Source organism: Macaca fascicularis, chromosome 1, assembly GCF_037993035.2.
Source record: "Macaca fascicularis isolate 582-1 chromosome 1, T2T-MFA8v1.1".
NCBI classification, from domain to species: domain Eukaryota; kingdom Metazoa; phylum Chordata; class Mammalia; order Primates; family Cercopithecidae; genus Macaca; species Macaca fascicularis.
The window spans coordinates 50,797,474-50,821,762 of record NC_088375.1 but is presented as its reverse complement, the minus strand read 5'-3'; the positions used below and the strand labels follow the sequence as shown (position 1 = coordinate 50,821,762).

The 24,289-nt window shown below is 35.6% G+C and overlaps 1 protein-coding gene across 1 annotated transcript in view; it reads right to left on the bottom strand.

The window, feature by feature from the left end:
* Positions 1–24,289, bottom strand: part of CDC73 (cell division cycle 73) — a 140,780-nt gene that overhangs the window by 43,100 nt on the left and 73,391 nt on the right. The window contains exons 11-13 of the mRNA XM_005540291.5: positions 9,757–9,814; positions 1,446–1,481; positions 1,067–1,154 (exon numbers count right to left, since the gene is read on the bottom strand). Of these exons, the coding sequence (XP_005540348.1) occupies positions 1,067–1,154; positions 1,446–1,481; positions 9,757–9,814 (182 nt within the window). The remainder of the gene's footprint in view (positions 1–1,066; positions 1,155–1,445; positions 1,482–9,756; positions 9,815–24,289) is intronic.

The window sequence follows — 24,289 nt, the reverse complement described above, 5'->3', positions numbered from 1 at the left end:
CTAGTGATCACAGCATTTCTCTTATCCTCTGAAACAGTATTACAATTTTTGAGCTCCTGCATTTTCTATCCCTATCCCCTATTTCATAAAATGCATTCTGATAGAAAGAACTATCTTAAAATCCTACATCAGTCAATGGTATTTAGCTGAATATATAAAATAGTCACCCATGTTAACAATGAAGATGACTAAAAAAAAAAAATTTACTGAGGAAAAACTGTTTGCAACACTGTGTCTAAAAAATTTGATAGCATTCTGAAAATCACTTAAACATGGCTCATTTTAAACCTTGTTAATGTATATATCACTGAAGCTTATTTAAAACAATTTTTATATTGCCATCTTTCTTCTGTAAACTATAGCCAATCCAAGAAGTAGTAAACAGACTTAAAAATATTCATTAATAGAAGAAATGCTATGGGAAAATATACGTAAACTACTTAAATTTTAAATCTGAAAGTGGTTGGGAATGGAAGAGATTTATTTTGTGCCCAATAACCATGATGCATGTTTATTAGAACAAACTGGGTACAAGTGTGATTGTATTCATTTTAATAAGGAAATGAGAAAGGAAAATAGACATTAAACATTTTTTAAAGTTAAGCATGTGAAAATTTTATCATCATTTATAGGTTTCATTTTCACTTCTTTAACTTTCACTGCTATCTAGGTTAAATAACTATGCCCCCCACCCATCCACCTACTTACTCCTACTACGGTATAACATCTAATATTCAGAGAGAACCTGAACTGAGGAAGTTTTAGAACTTCCTCAAGCTCTCTCAGAGAAAAACATCAAAAGAAAACAATTCATATTAAAAGTTAATATGATAGTATCCTTTTTCATTAGGACTTTAGCCAGAAGTTTCTGTAATTTTCCCTAAAGGATCCAAATATAAAAGAATATATTCTGTTTTGAAAAATTATGCTTCATACTATGTGTAAGGCCTATAGCACAGAAACTGAAATTTTGTTTTCTCCAAATAAGTAATACTGATTCAGTAACTACTATTTTCCAATGATATCTCAATGTCCTACGAACAGGATAGTTTAATAAATTACTTACTTCAGGTCCTGTAGAAGGTCTTTTGCATTAAGCATGGTTATTAAAGAGGTGGTAGCTGCAGGAATTATGATAATGGGTGTTCGAGATCCTATAAAGACAAAATTTTACAGGTAAAAATGTATTATTAGGAATTACAATTACTTTCCCTACTAAAAGTTAAAAGATTATAAATTGTAACTTTAACTCTTCCGATCTAAAAAATATTTTAAGCCAGTGGATATTTAAAAATATTTAATAATCAATGTGGCTTGAGTTCTGACGAATAAGAATGGATACCAAGCACAAACATGTGATACAGCTGCATGAGGAAAGTATCAGGCCTGGTTCTGCAATCATTTACTTTTAAAAGTTAAGTTTAAAATCATATTCACAACCTCACCTTTCTTCTGATTTGGGGGAGGTCTTGCTTGAGAAACTGTAAAGAAGAAAAAAAAATCACAACTCTGTGTCATAAAAACCATATTCTGATTTTCAAACTTACAAGTAAGGGGTATTTTTTAAATTATTTGTATTCACATATGACTAACTGTAAATCAGAAGACGTATTTTACAACTTACTATCTTCTCAACATCTCTGTTTGACAAAAATATTAAAATGCATTATTCAACAATCTGCAGTCAAAAGGAAAGTGAATATACAATATCCATAGTTCTGTTTCTACAGTTTCAGTTAACCACAGTCCACTGTGGTCTGAAAATATTAAAGAGAAAATTCCAGAAACAAACAATTCACAAGATTTGAAATTGCACATCTTTCTCAGGAGCATAACGAAATATCACACTGCCCCACCCAGGATGTGAATGCTCTCTTTGTCCAGCACACCCACACTCTATACACTACCCACACTTTAGTCACTCATAGTCATCTCCCTCACTGTTATCACAGTGCTTGTTTCAAGTGGCCATTGTTTTACATACGAATGGCCCCAAAGGGCAAGAGTGATAAGGCTGACAATTTGGATAAGCCACTACCAAAGACAAGACATTAAGTGTTTCCCTTAGGTGAAAAGGTGAAAATCTCTACTTAGTAAGAAAAGAAAAAAATAAAATAAAATCACATCCTGAGGTTGCTAACACCTACAATAAAAACAAAGAATCTACCATCTGTGTAATTGTGAAGAAGAAAAAGAAATTCATGCTACTTTTGCCTTTGTACCTCAAACTGCGAAAGTTTCAGTCACAGTGAGTGACAGTGTTTAGTTAAGATGGAAAGGGCATTCAATTTATGGGAGACATAAAGAGAAACATGTTCTGGTTGACTGAATCTGGTTTTGTACCATCCCTCCCTGGTTTCAGGTATCCACTGGGGGTCTTGGAACGTATGCCCTGCTAGTAAGTGGGGACTACTGTATTACAATGTCAGGCACTGAGTATCTACATTCAAGGATGTTCAGGTCTAGCAAAAAAAAAAAAAAAAAAAAGAGAGAGAGAGAGACAGAGAAGAAATAATTTCATAATAAGCTGATTACCACTGTAATAAATGTGAAAGCAGAGCATAAGAGCAAATAATACCGTGCAAAGTGTGAATACGCTTAACCATTCTGGAAGAAAAGGAAAAGTAGTTATTGAGAGCTAAGTTTAAAAAATTCCTTTTTTTTTTTTCTTTCTTTTAAAAATTGTTTCTGGTCTCTTTTCAGGTGAGAAATACAGTGTTACAGGTAATCAGTCATGTATATGTGAAGGTCTATATTACCTGAAAATGACCATATGATTGATTGTGATCATATTATAAATACACAAATCTTCCTATCTTTTTTTGTTCTTTTTAACAAAAACAGGGTCTCGCTCTGTCACCCAGGGTTGATTTCGAACTCCTGAGCTCAAGCTATCCTCCCACCTCAGCCTCCTAAAGTGCTGGGATTACAGGGGTAAGCCACTGAGCCTGGCCCATATCTTCGTATTATGTTTATATACAATGAACTTTTAATGCATAGAAATATTTGTTGACATTAATGGTAATAATAACCTAACACAAGATCAATACATCTTAGGATAAAAAGTGCTGCAAGTTCTATTTTCAGTATTTGACCATACAATAACTCAATGTGCCACATGCTATGATCGAGTTTTGTTTTTTAAATGACAAAAATAAAGAAAAATTCAGGAGACTTAAAATTCTAATTGAATGTCAGTTCTTAAAAATGGATACCATCTTTAAAGTGAATAACACAGCACATACACTTTCAGAAAATGTTCTATTTAAAAAGCAGCAAAATGCTACATTTTAACTAATTCTTTGTAATCCTTTGTATAGCTCTCTCATTGTGATAAACTATCACAGGATTCAGTAGTATGATCTTCGAGCCACAGAAAGCAGATAACTATACACACAAATACATGCTGAGACATATGCCTTTACTATTACGGTTTTCTCATCTTGCTGAGAAAAAAAAACTAGAATTTTCTTAAATCAATTAGAGAAATGGAGGGTCATGGATAAATCTGATTGGTTAGATAGTATCATCTGAAATATAATACAGTCTCGGTAAATATTTGGCATTTATTGGAGAGATAAAGGGATAACAGGATGGATAAACAGGAAACAGGAGTTTCTATTATGACTAAAGGGAACTACAAAAAACAAAGAGGTTTCAAGAAATAAATCTGTGATGGACAGATGGAAGGAAGGTAGGGAAGGGGGAGAGGAAGAGAGGGAAGAAGAAAGAGAGGGCAAGGGAGAAATCTCTGACTGAAGTACTGTTGGATTTGGTGAGGAAATCCACAAATGCCCTCAGGAATTTAGGCAAACATTTACTAAACTCAAGGCCAAGAAGACCCAAAGTAAGAAAAAGGCAAAATAAAAAAACTCACAAATGTTAAAAATAAAGTTTAGAGGTTTAGTTTAAAAAAAACTGCAAATGAATATAAACAAGTTCCCTAGTATGTAAGGACCCTGACTGAGACACTGTGATGAACATGTCAATGAGAAGCTTGATCTTAAAGGGGGAGGGGGAGAGAAACATAACGAGTTTGTATGACAGAGTGATCAACAGCAAAGGTCTGTACTCAGATTATTTTAGTTCATATCCTTATTTTGCCACTGTCTAGGCAAGTTGATTAACTTTGCTCAGCCTCAGTTTCCTCAATCGTAAAAGAGATAATAGTTTCTATATCTTGATATTGCTGTGAGAATTTTAAAAATAGTAACGCATGCTAAAGTTCTTAACCAGGTATTAGCACATACTCACCATTTACTGAATCCTGCAACTACAGTAGATGCTAACTGCTGCCGCTTCTACTACTACTACTTCTACTACTACTCAAGCAGGTGCGCTAATTGCCAATTTACAAGCTGAGAATAAACCATAAGAAAAATTACTGTTGCTTTGTTTGATTTCAAATAAATTAGATTCTTAAGAAACATTCATTCAGAGCCTATGTACAAGCATCGCTGCTAAGTTATTATTAAACTGCAAATAAAACAGAAGTAATTCCTGCCCTCAAAGAGCTTTCAGCAGAGTAGGTGAGCCCAGACCATAAACAAAAATGCAACCAAACACATAATCTAAATGGAACACATACTAAGGGAAGAAAATGAGTGTATACTGGCAGAAAAGTGTGCTTTAGATAGAATGCAAAAAGCTTCTCAAAGAAAGTGGCATTTAAGCTGAAATTTGAAAGATGAAAACAAGCCAACTTGCCAAGAACAAGTAGGCGAACAGTCCAGATAAGAGGTAGGAATGTGGGCAAATATCATAGGCAGGAAGAAATTGCTGCACTTAGGGAACTGAAACAAAGCAAATGTGTAGACCAGAGGGAAGAAAGGAAGAATGGCAGGAGATGAGGTTACAAATATATGCAGAGACCAATTAATCTAGGGCCTTTTAAGCAATATTAAGTTTACATTTAAGTGCCACTGGAAAGTCCTATAACTGTTAAGCTAGAAAGTGACAAGATTTTATTTTCATTTCACAAGTCTGGAAGAGAAAAAAAAACAATGGATTTGGACAAGAGATCAAAAAGGGTACACGTGTGAAGGCAGAAAGCTCAGTTAGGACTATTACAACAGTCAACAATGGTGCTACTCAAACCATGTGTGGTTGAGTTTTTGTTTGATTTCCAATTCAAAGTCAACTGAATAAAATATAATAACAATGAATTTCTAGAAAGATGATAATGTACTCAGATGCTATGACACTATTTTACCTTCAATTTCTGTATCTATTTTGTTGGCACCGGAAATAAAAAGGTCATGGGCTGACACCAGGCAGCCGACCACACTGAGACCCACTGGTCTAGAGAGATGATGATGGTTTCTACTTGAGTTGTGGTAGTGGAGATAAAGAAAAATAGATAAATTTGGAATACAGAAAAGGTACATCTGACAGAACCCACTAACAGAAAAGGAGTAAGGAAATGTGATGAATAAAGAGTAACTTCCAAATTTTTGATTTAAGAAACAACGTTGATGGTGTTGTCACTCTATGAAAAAGGAGAAGACTATAGAGTAAGAGGCCTTGGGGAAAATAGCAGGGAAAACATTATCTTAATTAGTTTTAAAACGCCTATGGCAAATCCAAATGTTACACAGACAGTTAATATAAGATATCAGAGTTTGAACTGGAGATACAAATTTGGAAATCATTAGCACATAGATTTAAAACTATGGGATGAGAGGAGAAGTACTCCAAGCAGTAGCTAGGTTATAAATTACATGATTGAATAGCATAATAAATTTGTATAAAATATACAGCCACTAGCTCACTCTCTCAATCTCACATGAGTGGTATTAAGCACATAAACTAGTACCATAGGCCACTTAGTCATCTCAAAAGAACTATGAATTAGTGAAGTATGGATGGTGTATACATTAATAAAGGAGAGAAGACAGACAAGGATATGTGCAAGAAATTCAATATGGCTATAAAAAGGAAAGACAGTGAAGTCCAGAACTATGGCCTTTCTGTTGCAGGAAGTCAGGGACCCAGAACGGAGGGACCAGCTGGAACCGCGGCAGAAGAACATAAATTGTGAAGATTTCATGGGCATTTATCAGTTCCCAAATTTAATACTTTTATAATTTCTTATGCCTGTCTTTACTGCAATCTCTGAACATAAATTATGAAGATTTCATGGAAGTTATCACTTCCCTAATAATACTCTTATAATTTCTTATGCCTGTCTTTAATCTCTTAATCCTGTTATCTTTGTAAGGTGAGAATGTACGTCACCTCAGGACTACTACTGTACAAATCGATTGTAAAACATGTGTTTGAACAATATGAAATCAGTGCACCTTAAAAAAGAACAGAGTAACAATGATTTTTGGGGAACAAGAGAAGATAACCACAAGGTCTGACTGCCTGTGGGGTCAGGCAGAATAGAGCCATATTTTTCTTCTTGCAGAGAGCCTATAAATAGACATGCAAGTAAGTGAGATATCACTGAATTCTTTTCCCAGCAAGGAATACCCTGGGGAAGGAATGCGTTCCTGGGGGGAGGTCTATAAATGGCTGCTCTGGGAGTGTCTGTCTTATGAGGTTGAGATAAGGACTGAAATACATCCTGGTCTCCTGCAATACCCTCAGGCTTATCAGGATTGGGAAATTCCAGCCTGGTAAATTTTGGTCAGAGCGGTTCTCTGCTCTCGAACCCTGTTTTCTGTTAAGATGTTTATCAAGAAATGCACAGCGGGACACAGACCCTCATCAGTAATTCTAATTTTGCCTTTGCCTTGTGATCTTTATTGCCCTTTGAAGCATGTGATCTTTGTGACCCACTCCCTGTTCATATACCCCTCCCCTTTTAAAATCCCTAATAAAAACTTGCTGGTTTTGCGGCTCAGGGGACATCACGGAACTACCAATATGTGATGTTACCCCTGGAGGCCCAGCTATAAAATTACTGTCTTTGTACTCTTTCTCTTTATTTCTCAGACCAGCTGACCCTTAGGGAAAATAAAAAGAACCTATGTTGAAATATTGGGGGCTGGTTCCCCCAATACTTTCAAATGCTTTTATTTATGAATCCACTGGAAAACATGTGCCTCTTGTTAGTTATATTCCCTAAACGAATTTTGAGAGGTTGGAAATTTTTAGAGCTTTAGATGTTTAAAGTGTTTAACTGTAAACACTTTAAAACATTAAATTTACCCACAGACTTGCCTGGCACAACAGCACTAAATAAGTATTTGATGAAATGAGAAATAAAAATTTGTAAATGCTCAAAAACAGAACTCCACCCTTGAGGTATCTCACTCAAGGAAAGAACAGGTGGGTCAGTCTCCCATTTCCAAATTATCCAAACTCTACCCAACAAATAACAGTTACACTTCTATAATCCCCCTTCTTACACTGGCCATATATATTTTGGGTACTCACATTTTTCAGATTTTAAAGAAATAATACTAGTATACATGTCAAATATTAAACAATATCCCTTCAAAACTGGGCTGCACCCCCAAAAGCAGATGCATTTAACATTTTGGCAGCAAAATAAAAATACACTAATTAGGACAAATAAAGACTTCAAACTACTACTATCCATTCCAATCAAGTCTTATTGCTGAATAGAGCAAAAACCTTAATTACTTTAGAATGGTGGGTAGGAAATGTGGATGTATGGGTGTGAAGCAGTAAGTGGGAGTAGGAAGTGCAAAGTTCACATGGATGGGCAATAGAATATCTGATGTATGATGAGACATTAGTTCAGATTAATTTCGATCGGTTTAATCCCCAGTACACTTTAACAGAGCAATTGAAAAAGTAGACTAGAACATTAAGAGGTGAAAAGACTTAGGACTCCTTACTTTACACACATGATCTTCCCCTAGCCACATAACTGGCTAGTAAAATCTAGACCCTTTAACTTTATTTTATCACAAGACACATCTGAACAAAATGGTTTGTTTAGATATCAGTGCCTCTCCCAGCCCTTTCCTTATATACTAACTTATTTTATGAAAATATGAAATAGAAAAAAATTTTACATCACAGATTCTAAGTTAGAATCCTCAGGTGGTGGCTTGTTCTCCTTTTTCCATTTCTGACAAACCATAACCTCCCATCCCTCCCTTCCAAAGAAAAGCAAACAATTCTCTTATCTGTGATTCAACTGCCTCCACAATATTCCTATACTTTATGTTTAGTATTCTTTGGGCCCAACCCCATCTGTCCATCCCTATTTCCTTCACTTTTTTCTTCCTTCCTGTAAAAAGCTCCTTCAGCTTCTCTTAGTTTCCGGACAAGAGCCTACTACATAGAAATTCAAATAATATTTGTTGAATTTAGTTGTTGTTCTTATACTCTCATGATGGATTCTGGTATGACCATCTCTATCGAAAATTAGTCCTGTCATCTCAATCAATTACATCCAATCTAGTCTAAGTATAACAAGGCTGACAGAGCACTCCTCTTCTCCACACCTACTTAAAAACAGCAATGACAAAAATTTCAAACAAACCTACTGTCAAACAAAAAATAAAAACAAAAAAAGGAAATACTAGCCACATCTAAGAGGAGCATGAATACAGGACATAAGGAAATCACCCTGCAAAACCATCCCAACATAAGCCCCATGTACCATGCTTTTGACATGCCTCCAGAAAATATTTAATATTCATAATCTAAATAATTTTAAATTGGCCTGTGTACATACTATGAATAAGAGAATATCCGTATCTGCACCATTGATACTGTGAAATTTATGCAGAAGATCCAGTTAAGTTCTTGCCTGTATCTTTCCAAACCTTTATTTTCTTTTTTCATACTCACTTTCAACAGCACTGATGAGGTTATTTTAAAAAAAAAAAAAAAAAAAAAAAAAAAGGGCCGGGGGGCGGGGGTGGCAGCTGGTATAGCCTAGCACTGAAATTATGCTAAATAAATGTAAAAATAAAACAAACACCAAACACCAAAAACAAACCCAAAAGACCAAAAATAAATATAGGGTTGGCATCTAAGTATCTATAAAGATCAGTCTTTTTAGGTACTAGGAATAGGGGGAAGAATTTTTCTAAAATAACTTCAATACTACCTTTGCTTAACACATTTTTAAAAAAATGATACAGAACTTTAGGTGTTCAACACAGATATCTGAAGTTCTAAGCATCAAAGCTGAATATCATTCTATTAAAATTATAATTCTGTGCTGCTGTAGGAAAAAAATCACATCTGTACATACTACCTGATGAGGATGGATATGTATAAATAGCTTTTAAACATTTAAAAATGTTTTAAAACATGTTTCTAAAATCTTAACCGAAATGAAAACATTTTCTTAAAAATTTTCTTTAAGTCTTCACTATACCTATTTATTCAAGTAAATGTTCTATAGTATAACTTCATGATTGAAAAACAGTGTTTTATAACCCATTTTATCAATGACCTGTGAATCAAATCAGGGAAAACATTACTTCAATAAAGAATATTACAAAATCCAGTTCAGCTGCTTATTACACTATAGGAAAATAAATAATTTAATATGCTTTTCACTTTATTTCTTTATGTCTTTCTGCTAAAAACATGAAGATTTATTAATGATGCTGACTGAAGTTTAGCAAGCATTTTATGTATATTATCACAGTTTTGAGACCTGCTTAAACAGTATCAACAGTCTTTAAAGAAACATGACTTTGCAATGTATTTTAAGTAAAATTTAAATGTGTTCAAAGCATTATATACACATACCAAAAAACTTGCGCTGTTATGAGCTTTTGAAAGAAAGCAAAAAACAAAGTTTTATATTTTTACCTGGTCTTGGTACTGGCTGGGCTGCAGGAGTCTGAGTCTTCCGTGCAGATGCACCCTCCTTTAAAAGAATAAGAATTGATATATAAGATCAAAGTTTCTTTACATAATAAACACTGTAATTATTGCAAAGAAATCTCGTATCTCTCTGTCTCTTGTTCTGTTTTTCTCACTCAATTGGTTACTCCACTAAACATGTTATGACCTACAGTTTAAGAAAAAAATAAAAATGAAAACTCTCCTGATCTTTTATGCTATTAGTCATGAGATCATAATAAACATCTTTAGTGTAGAACAAACTTAGTTACTACAGAGTAGTTACTGTAAGCATGTAGTATTTTTAAATGATTTGTTTAACTGCTGACAATTTTAATATTCTCAGAAATATCACTGCCTATTCTAAAATCAAGTCAACCTTTTTTTCTCTAAACAATCTCAAAATACATAAATGATATATACTCTCCTGTTAAAAAAACCTAACATACGTTATATTGGAAGGTATTTAAAAAACATAAACATTTCAAATAATTAAATGCCTTTAAAATATTCAGGAAAAATCACATTTATAAAGAAGAGATGTTACATTTGAATTAAGAGCAGATGAGAGTATCTTAAAAACTAAATAACAAATCTCAATAATTACTGAAAATGTAAGATGTAAAAGGAAATATGCTAAGTGTTGAAGTATATCAATTATATACTCAAGGATAGATGCCTCTGAAATGCTTAAGATTCTTAAAATGTCTGTTTTTAGTGCAACAGTTTCAATCATATTCACAGTGATATTTCATAATACATTTTTCTTTACAGAAAGTTGCAAGTGTAAATTTCATAACTATGAATTCATAAAGACTTCAGTTGTACATAACAGAAGGAAATTTGACAAATATCAGGGGAGGTACAAAAATACATAAAAATTAAAATCAATATTAGCATCGCAAAGAACATTTCCAAAGAAATACTGCTAAATACTAATTATAATTACACTACATTCTCTTCAAAATTTCAGATGGTAAACATGGTAAAATTGTTTGAAATAGCAGGCTATCCTATAGCATTTTTTAAAAAAAAATGACTATAAAAATGAGTACAAGAGAAAAAAGACTTTCACTTCAATACAGTGGTATTCCTAGTATTCAGTCAGAACATCACAGAAACCATTCTTTATTACAAGAAACAACAGTCACAGGGGCAGGTAGGTGGCAAAAACTCCAAGAAGAAAAAAAAAACAACCACACAAAAAGACACCTGAGGACAGCAAAATATCCTTTTTTCCAATGTTCTCACTATTGTGCATTTAGTTATTAATATATATTGGTGTATTTACTACTGAGTCATTCCGGGTGCTGGTTTCACAGATGTTTGTTCATAAAAATTTATCAAGCGTACTTATGATATGGTCTTCCTCCAACTATATTACATTCAGGTAAACCTTTAAATGTTAAAAAAAAAAAAAGTGAATCATAATTAAGGTGGAGAGCACATCAAATATTTAACATCATTATAATGTGGGGGAACCTTCTGATTATATTTTTCTCTAAGTTTACGTTAGGGGACATAACTATTTTTATTCTTTGTAATTCCAGTACCTGGAGCATAGTAGGCTCTGGGCACTGCAGCTAGTTGAACTGAACTGCACCTAGATTTTTAAAAAATCAGAAGCCAGGGGATAATCATTACATAGGAATCCATTAAAAGAAACATTAGCTCCTATATAAAGAATCAACTAGACATTATATAATAAGAGTAAACTAATCATATTACTTACCTATTCTAGTATATAAATATTGACTCGTGGGGATGTGATTTAAGAGGAAAAACATAGAAAATGAGACAGAAAAACAATGAGCACGTATATATGCAGACATCTTCTGTCCACATTTAACCACGAGTCTGGCTGGATTCAAATCAAAGCCCTTCTTTTTTTGGAATACAGTGGCCTAAGTTCAAAATCACCAGAATAAAAATTATGTGCATATAAAGATAACTATACAAACCCAAAGTGATCCAACTAACTACTGAATTAGTTGTACACCTGTACTATAAGCATGTGTATAAGCATGTATAAATAAAGGTATAAGCATGTGTAAATAATATGAAAACAAAAAACAAAAAACAAAACCTTTTCCACTACAAATTATAACCCTTAGGAATTTTTGTCTACTTTTGAATAAGCTCAAAACTTGATCCCTTTAAATACCAATAATGGGTATCTTCTGTTTGCCTAGTAATAATCCTTGCTTGATAACTCAATCACTCCTTTATGGCAATAAGCTCTATCCCCTCGTCACTAGGAAAGGTATATATCCTAGACTTCATCAATCAAAAGTCCTTCTTTGGGGTTGTTTTTTATAGACTGGGATTATTTTTTATAGACTAGAGCTAGCTGTTAAAACCACTAGCTACAAGGCTACAAGGAAATAAGCCTAAAATCACTGATGATGATGTCCCTTGACTCATGGAGAAAATGTATTGGCAGAAAAGAGAATTAAGCTATAATGCAAGAAAAGAGGTAGAATATAATACCCTTTATAATACCTACTATCTATTTCTAGTGGCCTGCAAGACCTACTTTACCCTTAACCATTCTTGATTATATGAGTCAAATCTCCCATCTCAGCACTCTACAAACCCCACATACACTTTTGGTTGTCTCAGTTGAATCAAAGTTCTGTCGGGTGCAATAGAAAAAAAAATGTTATCTAATTTCGTCTTCTCAAGGCTTACTGAAAATTTCAGTTGTCGAGGTCAGTACAGTATAACTTCGTTTAATTTTTGAGTTGGTACAAACAACCGCCCCGCCAATACACACACAAAGAGTTATACAGCTGTGACACAACGACAAACTAATGACAAAACAGTAGAATATAACCTTCTTGGAAGAAAACTGGGAAGTTCTTTGCAAATCACGTCATGAATGTATAGCCGTTTCTAGGACTCTCCCCAGCCAACATCACTCAAGAGACTAAAAGCACATTCTACTCTGATTTCCATTATTTTTAAGTAAAGCTGGAGTAGTTGCTGCATAAGGGATTGCAGAAATCAACCCCACCACCCTCCACCCTAAAGATGAAGAGACAAAGGTGAAGTCATTTTTCAAAGGCAATACACACACACAAACACACACACACACACACACACGGCATGTATTAATAAACAGAAAAAATAATCTGGAAGTAATATGGAACAGACTGACAATCCTATATTTTTAAAGACATTTGGATTGGAAGAAAAAACACTACACAGCTGGGAAAAGAAAGGTATCGGCACAAAAACAAAAGAGCTGACAAGTTGTGCTAACTGGAGAGGAAAACCTGCTTTCTCTTGAAAAGTCAGAATCATTATAATTTCACCAAGACTTGAGGCATTCGAGAAAAGTAATAACCGAATTAACACAGAAGGGAAAAACGGTGAGAGAACCACATTTGTGAGGCCGGGCGCGGTGGCTCAAGCCTGTAATCCCAGCACTTTGGGAGGCCGAGGCGGGTGGATCATGAGGTCAGGAGATCGAGACCATCCTGGCTAACATGGTGAAACCCCGTCTCTACTAAAAATACAAAAAACTAGCTGGGCGTGGTGGCGGGCGCCTGTAGTCCCAGCTACTCGGAGGCTGAGGCAGGAGAATGGCGTAAACCCAGGAGGCGGAGCTTGCAGTGAGCAGAGATCACGCCACTGCACTCCAGCCTGGGTGACACAGCGAGACTCCGTCTCAAAAAAAAAAAAAAAAAAAAAAGAACCACATTTTTGAATAATAAAAATACAAAACAAAGTATGCTGTTTACAAGCAATCCTGGCTTTCATTATTTTAGCAAATGAGATCATCTAAAATCTTCTGATATTTGCAAAGGACCAGTATGTGCAGTTTAAACAAGTAGAATAAATATCATAATATATAATACCATCACGACTGTATATTTAGAAAACTCCATCGTCTCAGCCCAAAATCTCCTTAAGCTGATAAGCAACTTCAGCAAAGTCTCAGGAAACAAAATCAATGTGCAAAAATCACAAGCATTCCTCTACACTAATAACACACAGAGAGCCAAATCATGAGCGAACTCCCATTCACAATTGCTTCAAAGAGAATAAAATACCTAGGAATCCGACTTACAAGGGATGTGAAGCAACTCTTCAAGGAGAACTACAAACCACTGCTCAATGAAATAAAAGCGGACACAAACAAATGGAAAGAACATTCCATGATCATGGATAGGAAGAATCAACATCGTGAAAATGGCCATACTACCCAAGGTATTTTATAGATTCAATGCCATCCCCATTAAGCTACCAATGACTTTCTTCACAGAATTGGAAAAAAATGCTTTAAAGTTCATATGGAACCAAAAATGAGCCTGCATTGCCAAGACAATCCTAAGCCAAAAGAAGAAAGCTGGAGGCATCACATTACCTGACTTCAAACTATACTACAAGGCTACAGTAACCCAAACAGCATGGTACTGGTACCAAAACAGGGATATAGACCAACAGAACAGAACAGAGCCCTCAGAAATAGTATCACACATCTACAAACATCTGATCTTTGCCAAACCTGACAAAAACAACAAATGGGGAAAGGATTCCCTATTTAATAAATCATGCTGGGAAAACTGGCTAGCCATATGTAGAAAGCTGAAACTAGATCCCTTCCTTACACTTTATACAAAAATTAATTCAAGAGGGATTAAAGACTTAAATGTTAGACCTAAAACCATAAAAACCCTAGAAGAAAACCTCCGTAATACCATTCAGGACATAGGCATGGGCAAGGACTTCATGTCTAAAACACCAAAAGCAATGGCAACAAAAGCCAAAATTTACAAATGGATCTAATTAAACTAAAGGGCTTCTGCACAGCAAAACAAACTACCATCAGAGTGAACAGGCAACCTACAGAATGGGAGAAAATTTTTGCAACCTACTCATCTGACAAAGGGCTAATATCTAGAATCTACAAAGAACTCAAACAAAGTTACAAGAAAAAAACAACCACCCCATCAAAAAGTGGGCAAAGGATATGAACAGACACTTCTCAAAAGAAGACATTTATGCAGCCAACAGACACATAAAAAAATGCTCATCATGACTGGCCATCAGAGAAATGCAAATCAAAACAGCAATGAGACACCACCTCACACCAGTTAGAATGGCCATCATTTTAAAAAGTCAGGAAACAACAGATGCTGGAGAGGATGTAGAGAAATAGGAACGCTTTTACACTGTTGGTGGGATTGTAAACTAGTTCAACCATTGTGGAAGACAGTGCGGCAATTCCTCAAGGATCTAGAACTAGAAATACCATTTGACCCAGCCATCCCATTACTGGGGATATACCCAAAGGATTATAAATCATGCTGCTATAAAGACACATGTACACGTATGTTTATTGCGGCACTATTCACAACAGCAAAGACTTGGAACCAACCCAAATGTCCATCAATGACATACTGGATTAAGAAAATGCGGCACATATACACCATGGAGTACTATGCAGCCATAAAAAAAGATGAGCTCATGTCCTTTGTAGGGACATGGATGCAGCTGGAAACCATCATTCTCTGCAAACTATCGCAAGGACAAAAAAATCAAACACCGCATGTTCTTACTCATAGGTGGGATTTGAGCAATGAGAACACTTGGACACAGGGTGGGGAACATCACACACGGGAGCCTGTCGTGGGGTGGGAGGAAGGGGGAGGGATAGCATTAGGAGATATACCTAAAGTAAATGACGAGTTAATTGGTGCAGCACACCAACATGGCACATGCACATGTATACATAGGTAACAAACCTGCACGTTGTGCACATGTACCCTAGAACTTAGAGTATAATTTAAAAAAATAAAAAAGTATATAAAAAATACCATTAGAAAAATATATTTGTTGCAAGTGAAAAAGAATACAATATATACATATTTAATTTTAAAATGTTACCTGAAACAGTGAAATACTGAAAACATTTTTTTTTTTTAAATAGGATCTCACTCTTTCACCCAGGTTGGAGTGCAGTGGTGCAATCTCGGCTCACTGCAGCCTTGACCTCTGGGGCTCAAGCAATTCTCCCACCTCGGCCTCCAAGCATGCACCACCATGCCAGGCTAGTTTTTTTTGTTTTTTTTTTTTTCTTTTTTGGTGAAGACACAGTTTCGCCATGTTGCCGAGGCTGGTATCTAACTCCTGAGCTCAGGCTCCCAAAGTGCTGGGATTACAGGTGTGTACCACCATGCCTGGCCTGAAAGCTTTTATGAAGAAAACATATATAGAACATATAAGCAGACTCCAGGAGTTTCCAATCTACTCTCCTATTGTATTAATAAGGGCAAAGGTCACATACATTTTAAAAATTATTTAAATATTAGTCGCACTCTTGAATGCTTTTACCTTTATTTTAAAAAGTAACTTATTCCTATGAAATCTGGATTTGATAATCAGAATTCCCAAAGATTAGGATATTTCAATATGCATGTGAATTTCTTTTCTCTTTTTTTTTTTTTTTTTTTTTTTGCTCTGTCGCCCAGGTTGGAGTGTAGTGGTGCAATATCGGCTCACTGCAACCTCTGCCTCCTGGGCTCAAGCGATTCTTCTGTTTCAGCCTCTCAAGTAGCTGGGACTACTGGTGCGTACCATCAATGTCCGGCTAATGTTTGTATTTTTAGTAGAAACAGGGTTTCACCACGCTGGCCAGGCTGGTCTCAAACTCCTGACCTCAAGTGACCCACCTGCTTCTACCTCCCAAAGTGCTGGGATTACAGGCATGAGCCATTGCACTCAGCCTGAATTTCTAAACACATTGATAAGGGATCAGGCCTCATTTTGTTGCACAGGTTGGTCTCAAACTCCTGGGTTCAAGCAATCCTCCTGCCTTGGCCTCCTAAAGCACTGGGATTGCAGCAGAGAGCCACCATGTCCAGCTAGTCTTTTAAAAGAGTGTTTTGTTGTAGAAAAGGGAAATTGCAATTCTGGGGACAAATTACAATGAGGCTAAAAAACATAAAGGATTTTAGAAGCAAAACATTTCAACACAAAGAATAAGCACAATTTTTTTTTTTTTTTTTTTGAGATGGAGTCTGGCTCTGTCGCCCAGGCTGGAGTGCAGTGGCCGGATCTCAGCTCACTGCAAGCTCCGCCTCCCGGGTTCATGCCATTCTCCTGCCTCAGCCTTCCGAGTAGCTGGGACTACTACAGGTGCCCGCCACCTCGCCCGGCTAGTTTTTTTGTATTTTTTAGTAGAGACGGGGTTTCACCGTATTAGCCAGGATAGTCTCGATCTCCTGACCTCGTGATCCGCCCATCTCGGCCTCCCAAAGTGCTGGGATTACAGGCTTGAGCCACCATGCCCAGCCACAATTTTTTTTAAGACTTGTTATAACCTTGAGGTATATGTACACAATATGTTGCTAACATAAAAAACAGTTAACAAACTTATAAGGCATAGTACTTCCCTCCCTTTAATTATACAGATAAAGGGCTGCAAAATTAAAAAATAAATTTATCATTCTTTCCCTAAGCCCAGAAACTCTCTCCAGAGAAGTAACTACTTAAATGGCTGAGACATGTTCTCTCTCATCGCCCAACCTCTGAACAAACTGATTAAGGTAGATGTTGTATCTATCGTACCATGAGAAAATTAAACTAAAACAAACAAAGAAACAAAAACCAGTTACCTGCCCCAGGTCACATGGCTACTAAGTAGAACAGATCTGGGCCTTTTTGAATCCAAAGCCTATGCTTCCTCAAAGTACCTTCTCTCTTTCCTCATTCACTCTCTTCCCATAATTCCAATGTTCCCCTGTTGTGACCTTTTAGCATTTTGTGGATATCTTTATCGTGTCTTAGTCCATTTGTGCTACTATACCAAAATACCACAGACTGGGCAACTTGTAAATAATAGAAACATATTTCTCAAAATTCTGAAGGCTAGAAAATCCAAGATCAAGGCGCCTGCAGGTTTTGTGTATGGTTAGCAGGTTTTGTGTCTCTCTGATTCCAAGATGATGTCTTATTGTTGCATCCTCTGGAGGGGACAGACAGTGTCTTCACACTGTGGAAGGTGGAAGGGCAAAAAAGGATCTAAGATAATTCCCTCCAGCCCTTTTACAGGGCATTAATTCATTTGTAAAGGCCATGCCCTCATGACTTAATCACCTTTCACTTCTTAATATCGCCACAGTGGAGATTAAGTTTCAAAACATGAATTTTGGGAGGCATTCAGACCATAACACCTCATTATACTACATAATTTCCTAATTATTTGTCTGCTTCCCCCAATCAGACTGCAAGGTACTTCCCTTCGCATCAGAAAATATTACTCCTCCAATCCTGATACAGCCAGCTGCATGGGAGGTGTTTAATCATTCTACACTGACTAAAATAAATTTATTTGCCTTAGAATCACTGATTCATGACTATTGAGTAAAAGCTGTTTTATCTATTACATGAATATGGCACAAATAACTGTCACACAGAATTATTAGGAGAATTAAACAACATTCATTCATTCCACATACTTCTTTTTTTTTTTTTTGAAACAGTATCTCGCTTTGTTGCCCAGGCTGGAGTGTAGTGGCGCAATCTCAGCTCACTGCAACCTCCACCTCCCGGTTCAAGCGATTCTTGTGCCTCAGCCTCTCAAGTAGCTGGGATTGCAGGCATGCACCACCAAACCTGGCTAATTTTTCTATTTTTAGTAGAGATGGGGTTTCACCATGCTGGCCAGGCTGGTCTTGAACTCCTGACCTCAAGTGATCCACCTGCCTCAGCCTCCCAAAGTGCTAGGATTACAGGTATAAGCCACTGCACCTGGCCTCTACATACACTTACTGAAAGCACATTAAGTGCCAAATAAGAAAATAGAAATGCAGAAAAATAAACAAGAGCACGAGGTCTCTGACCTCATGGTGCTTGCAATCTAATGAAGGAGAATGATAATAAATACATGAAATGAAAAAATTATTAATACAATCACATATGTATTTAGTTACTTGCAATATGCATATGTGTTTCTGTCTGTGTATTTTCAGCTCACTGCCCAAAATAAAGTGGGACTAGTAACTGTTAAACAATTTTCTTTCAACACTCTTTATGTATGGATAAGTCATGACCTAGTAAACTGAATTCAGCAGCAAATTAAAAGTATTATATACCATGACCTAATGGGGTTTATTCTTGGAATGCAAAGGTGCTTCAACATATGAAAAATCAATGTATTAATATTTAATAATACACCACATTAACAGATAAAGGGGAAAAACCCTCATGATCATGTCAAATGATGTAGGAAAAAAAAGACAAAAATTAATACCCTTTCATTAAAAAATTTAAAAATTCAACTAGGAATGGAAGGAAATGTACTTCACATAATAAAGATACATATGAAAAACCAACAGCTAACATCATACTCAATGGTAAAAAACAAAGCTTTGTCCCTAAGATCAAGACAAGGATGCCCACTTTCATCACTTCTATTCAACATAGTATTGAAAGTTCCAGCCAGAGCAATTAGGCAAGAAAAACAGAAGGCATTCAAATTGGAAAGGAAGAGGTAAAATTATGTTTGCAGATGACAAGATCTGTATGTTAAATAACCTAGAGATGACACCAAAAAAAAGTTATATTAATAATAAACAAGTTCTGCAAAGTTGCAGAATATAAAATCAACACACAAAAATTAGTTGTGTTTCTATGTAACAATAGACAGTCCAAAAAGTAAATTAAGAAAACAATTCCACTTACAATAGCATTAAAAAGAATGAAATACTTAGGAATAAACTTAACCAAGGAAACAAAAGACTTGCACACCGAAACTATAAAATATTGCTAAAAGAATTAAAGACACAAATAAATGGAGAGACATTTGTGTTCATGGACTAGAAGAATATTAAGATATCTACACTATCAGAAGCACAATGCAATCCCTATCAAAACTCAACATTTTTGCAAAAATAGAAAAACTCATCCTAAAAGTCACATGGAATCTCACAGGAGCTCAAATACTTAGCCAAACTCATCGTGAAAAAGATCAAAGTTGGAGGACTCAAACTTCCAGATTTCAAAACTTACTGCAAAGCAACATTAAACAGAAAAGGCATAAAGAGAGACATACAGATTAATGGAACAGAACACCCAGAAATAACCTCACACATATATGGTCAACTAATTTTTGACAAGAGTGTCCAGACCATTCAATAAGGAAAGGACGGCCTTTTCAACAAATGGTGCTGGGGAAACTGGATAGCCATACACAAAAAGACGAAGTTGGACCATTACTTTAAACCATGTACAAACTTAACTCAAAAAGGATTAGAAGACTAAACTTAAGAGTGAAAACTATAAAACTGTTAGAAGAAAACAGGAAAAACTTCATGAAATGGAATTTAGCACTGATGTCATGGATATGAACCAAAAGTACAGGCAACAGAAAAAGAAATAAACTGGACTCCATCAAAATTTAAAACTTTTGTGCAAAGGATATCAGCACAGTGAAAAGGCAACCTACGGAAAGGGAATATTTGCAAGTCACGCATATAAGAAATTAATATCCAGACTATATAAAGAACTCCTACAACTCAACAACGACAAAACACAAACCAGCCAATTTAAATATGGGCAAAGACTTGAATAGGTATTTCTCCAGAGATACAGACGGCTAGTAAGTGCATGAAAATACACCAGACATCGCTAATCATTAGGGAAAAGCAAATCAAATACCATTAAGACATCACTTCAAATACATGTGAATGGTTATTATCAAAATCCAGTAAGAAAATAAGAAAATAACAAGTATAAATGAGAATATGGAGAAATTGGAATTCTTACATATGACTGGCAGGAATATAAAATGGCACAGCTATTGTGAAAAGTGTATGATGGTACTCCAAAAAATTAAACATAGAATTAACATATGATTCAACAATTCTGCTTGAGTATATATATCCAAAAAAATTTGAAATCACGGACTTAAACATATTTTTACACTCAAGTTCATAGCAGCATTATTCACAATAGGCAAAAAGTAGGAACAACTCAAATGACAACATCAACACATGAACAGATAAATTATATATATACACAATGGGATGTCATTTAGCCTTAAAAAGGAATGGATTTCTAATACATGCTACAACATGAATGAACCTTGAAAACAATAGGTTAAGTGAAACAGGATGGACCAAAAAAAAAAAAAAAAAATTCTGTGTGGGTTTGTGAGGGTGTTTCTGGACGAGATTAACATTTGAATAGGTAGACTGAGTAAAGCAGATTTCCCTTCCTAATGTGAGTGGGCCTCACCAAATTCAACGATGGTCTGAATATTACAAAAGGGCAGAGTTAGAAGAGAATGCACTCTCAGCTGGCTGACACAGATCCTGAGACTTCTTAGGCTCCACACCTGTGTGAGTCGATTCACTGTAACAATCTCTTTACACACACTAGATGTGTGCGTATGTGTGTTCAACCACCAGTAAAATAAATACTAATAACTAATATACTAAATCTAAATATGTGTGTATGTATATACACATATAAAGAGATTTATTTCACAAATTATAAACAGATATAGAAACAGATTCTATTGGCTCTGTTTCTCTGGAGAACCCAGACAAATACAGCAATTCAAACTGGAATCAAGAGAGAAAAGAGAGATACAGATCACAAAATCTTTAAAAGGGGTACTCTTGCATATCAGAAAAACTTTTTTCATTTACTTATCTACTGATTAAAAAATGACATCCATGTGAATGTGGTTGAAATGTTTTATCACAGAACTGCAATTAGCAAAAATCCAAAGCATGTCTACTGCTCTCCTTTAATATCAAAGTCTATAATGATCTCATATCTTAGGGCACAGATGAATGATTCTGTCATATGTCTCTCTGAGGTTTAATAAAACCACTACGTTCATTTAAAACTGGCAGAATTATTTTTATAGAGGCAGAGAAATGTGGATAAGTAGATAGTACACATCATCATTTGTGTAACATATGGATCCATGAACTAAAAGAATATACCAATGTAACTAGAAGTGTTAATCAGCGTGAAAAAAATTGATTTGTAAGTCTTAAGATCTAGGTTCCAGCTTTGACTTGCTACAAAGTGAGGAACTTTGTGAAAATCACTGCCTCTCAGGGTCTTAGTTACTTCACCTATAAAGTGAGAAAAATAAATTTTTAGATGACCTCAAAGGTCCAATTTTGCTCTGAAATTTCATTTTTCTAATGTAAATAATACCTTTTCACTAGAAACAATGCCACCGTAGTACAACCTTGAATGTGCAATTAACTGATTGAAGTTTGAAGACATAATCCAAAATAGGTTTCTTCAAAGGTAGAAGAATGGTATACCACATAAATTTGCTCTTCTTTTGTTCCATGTAAATTAAAACATATTCTCCTGCCTAGTTCCTTCTATCACAGGGTATATGTTTGTAATCAGTTATTAGTTTAGTTGTTTTGGGCATCAAAGAATTATAGTTACCGGCATACAGGTAGAAAGAGAAGTGACAATACTACAAGCTTTAAAAGAAAACATTTAATATGATTCAATAAACTGACTGAGGAAGCTACACTGAAACAAATCTGTATGTACACTTAACTACCTGAAACCTATCACTGCCCCACAACACACACACACACACACACACACACACACTACACACACACACTACAAGTAAGACAGTTAACTGAAATGTTCTGGAACATTATAAATTCTGGAGACAGTAATAAATTCTGTGAAAAGTTAGAAAATGGTGTATAAAACTCAAAGGTGAGAGAAAATTAGTGAAAAATAAATACACAATATGTTCATTAGCAAATAATTAAGGATAAACGGAGAATATAAACAGAAATACAACATTTTTCTTTTCTGGCTCACTGAAACTCAGCAATTCTATTTTCTATGTGACCACATCTTATTTAAAATGGTTGAAAATATAGGAAATGCATGAGAAAGTAAAATAACAACAATATAATACAAGTTCAACTGGAAACACAAAAGTATCAAAACAGTGAAAATGAGTGAAACTATATGAATTTCCTAAGGGTTTATATATGAAAGACAAAATTTAAATAACACTTATTTATAATTATTTTGCTATCTTTATAATGATCTATGTATCCATCAAGGCTATCAATTTCTTCAAAGAGAGGAACCTAATGATGCATCTCACATCCCCCCATAGCTTGCATATAAAAAATGCCTAATGTATTTGCCAAAGGTTAGCAAAACCCTTATACAGCCTAAGAAGTTGGGGGCAGGGCACAGAATCAAACCCTAAAAGTCAAACATTATCTCTTGGTCTGTAATCCTATAACCTTTGCATGTCTCTTGTCTGCTTTGCTATAGGGGTTTGGTTGGGGTGATGGGAGAAATTTTAAAATTATAGGAAAAATGCAAACCTTCTTGGAAGGCCGGAAGGTTTTGCAAAAGCTTCTAGATAGGGTTACGGCTGAAAGCAGCCTAATCCTCTTACCTTGAGTTAATAACTTAGAGTAGGTACAAAGGAATGTAAGGGAGTTTATCTAGAGAGCTTGTTTACACATGTGGTCCTAAGACTGGTCTTTGATCATTCATAGGACTGCTCTCCCCAGGGGAGGGCGACCAGATTAACTACCCACAGGTGTGTTGACTCAATGCCTTTGTCATTAAATCTGTGCTGAATAAATGCCGGCAAGGCCAGCTAATTGGCACACGGCTGCCACAACTCTTTCTGTGAGTGGCCCCCTGCTCTTTCACTGAATATCAGTGTCTGAGTATGTTATTCATCCATCGTGCAGCCTCATTCTGTGGGTCAGACTCCAGCACTTTGCAAAGTTCCTTTACACTGATGTCCCTATTTCTAATCAGGCCATAACCAATCATACTGAAAGTGGCTACATGAATCAAGTATGTTCAATGCTCCCTTCTTTCTTCAAAAAAACCCTTTAGGAAAAAATTCTATTTACTTACTTCCAACACTTGCTTTCTTGTTTTGTCTTTTATGAGAGACAGTCTCACTCTGTCGCCCAGGCTGGAGTGCAGTGGTGCGATCTCGGCTCACTGCAATTTCTGCCTCCCAAGTCCAAGTGGTTCTCCTGCCTCAGCCTCCCAGGTAGCTGGGATTACAGGCATGTACCACCACGTCTGGCTAATTTTTGTATTTTTAGTAGAGATGGGGTTTTGCCACGTCAGCCAGACTGGTCTTGAACTCCCAATCTTAGGTGATCCGCCCACCTCGGCCTCCCAAAGTGCTGGAATTACAGGCATGAGCTACCATGCTTGGCTCCCAACACTTGCTTTCTATTCGTATCTACTACAGCCATTAAAATAAATATTTTCTGATACTAATAATTTATATTTGGGTAACTATGCTTCTTTGCAAAGTTTTAGTAGAATTTTAAGTTTCAATATTTTACATACACTTGAATTTACAAATTGTTTGTTATACTTTAAATAAATTAAGTGTTAATAATTTTAAATACCAAGAATATGCTGGGTTTGCAGAGAGTGGAGAGTAAGCTGCCTGAAATAATTTATTCAAAGATGCTGACCCAGTGGATGTCACAGT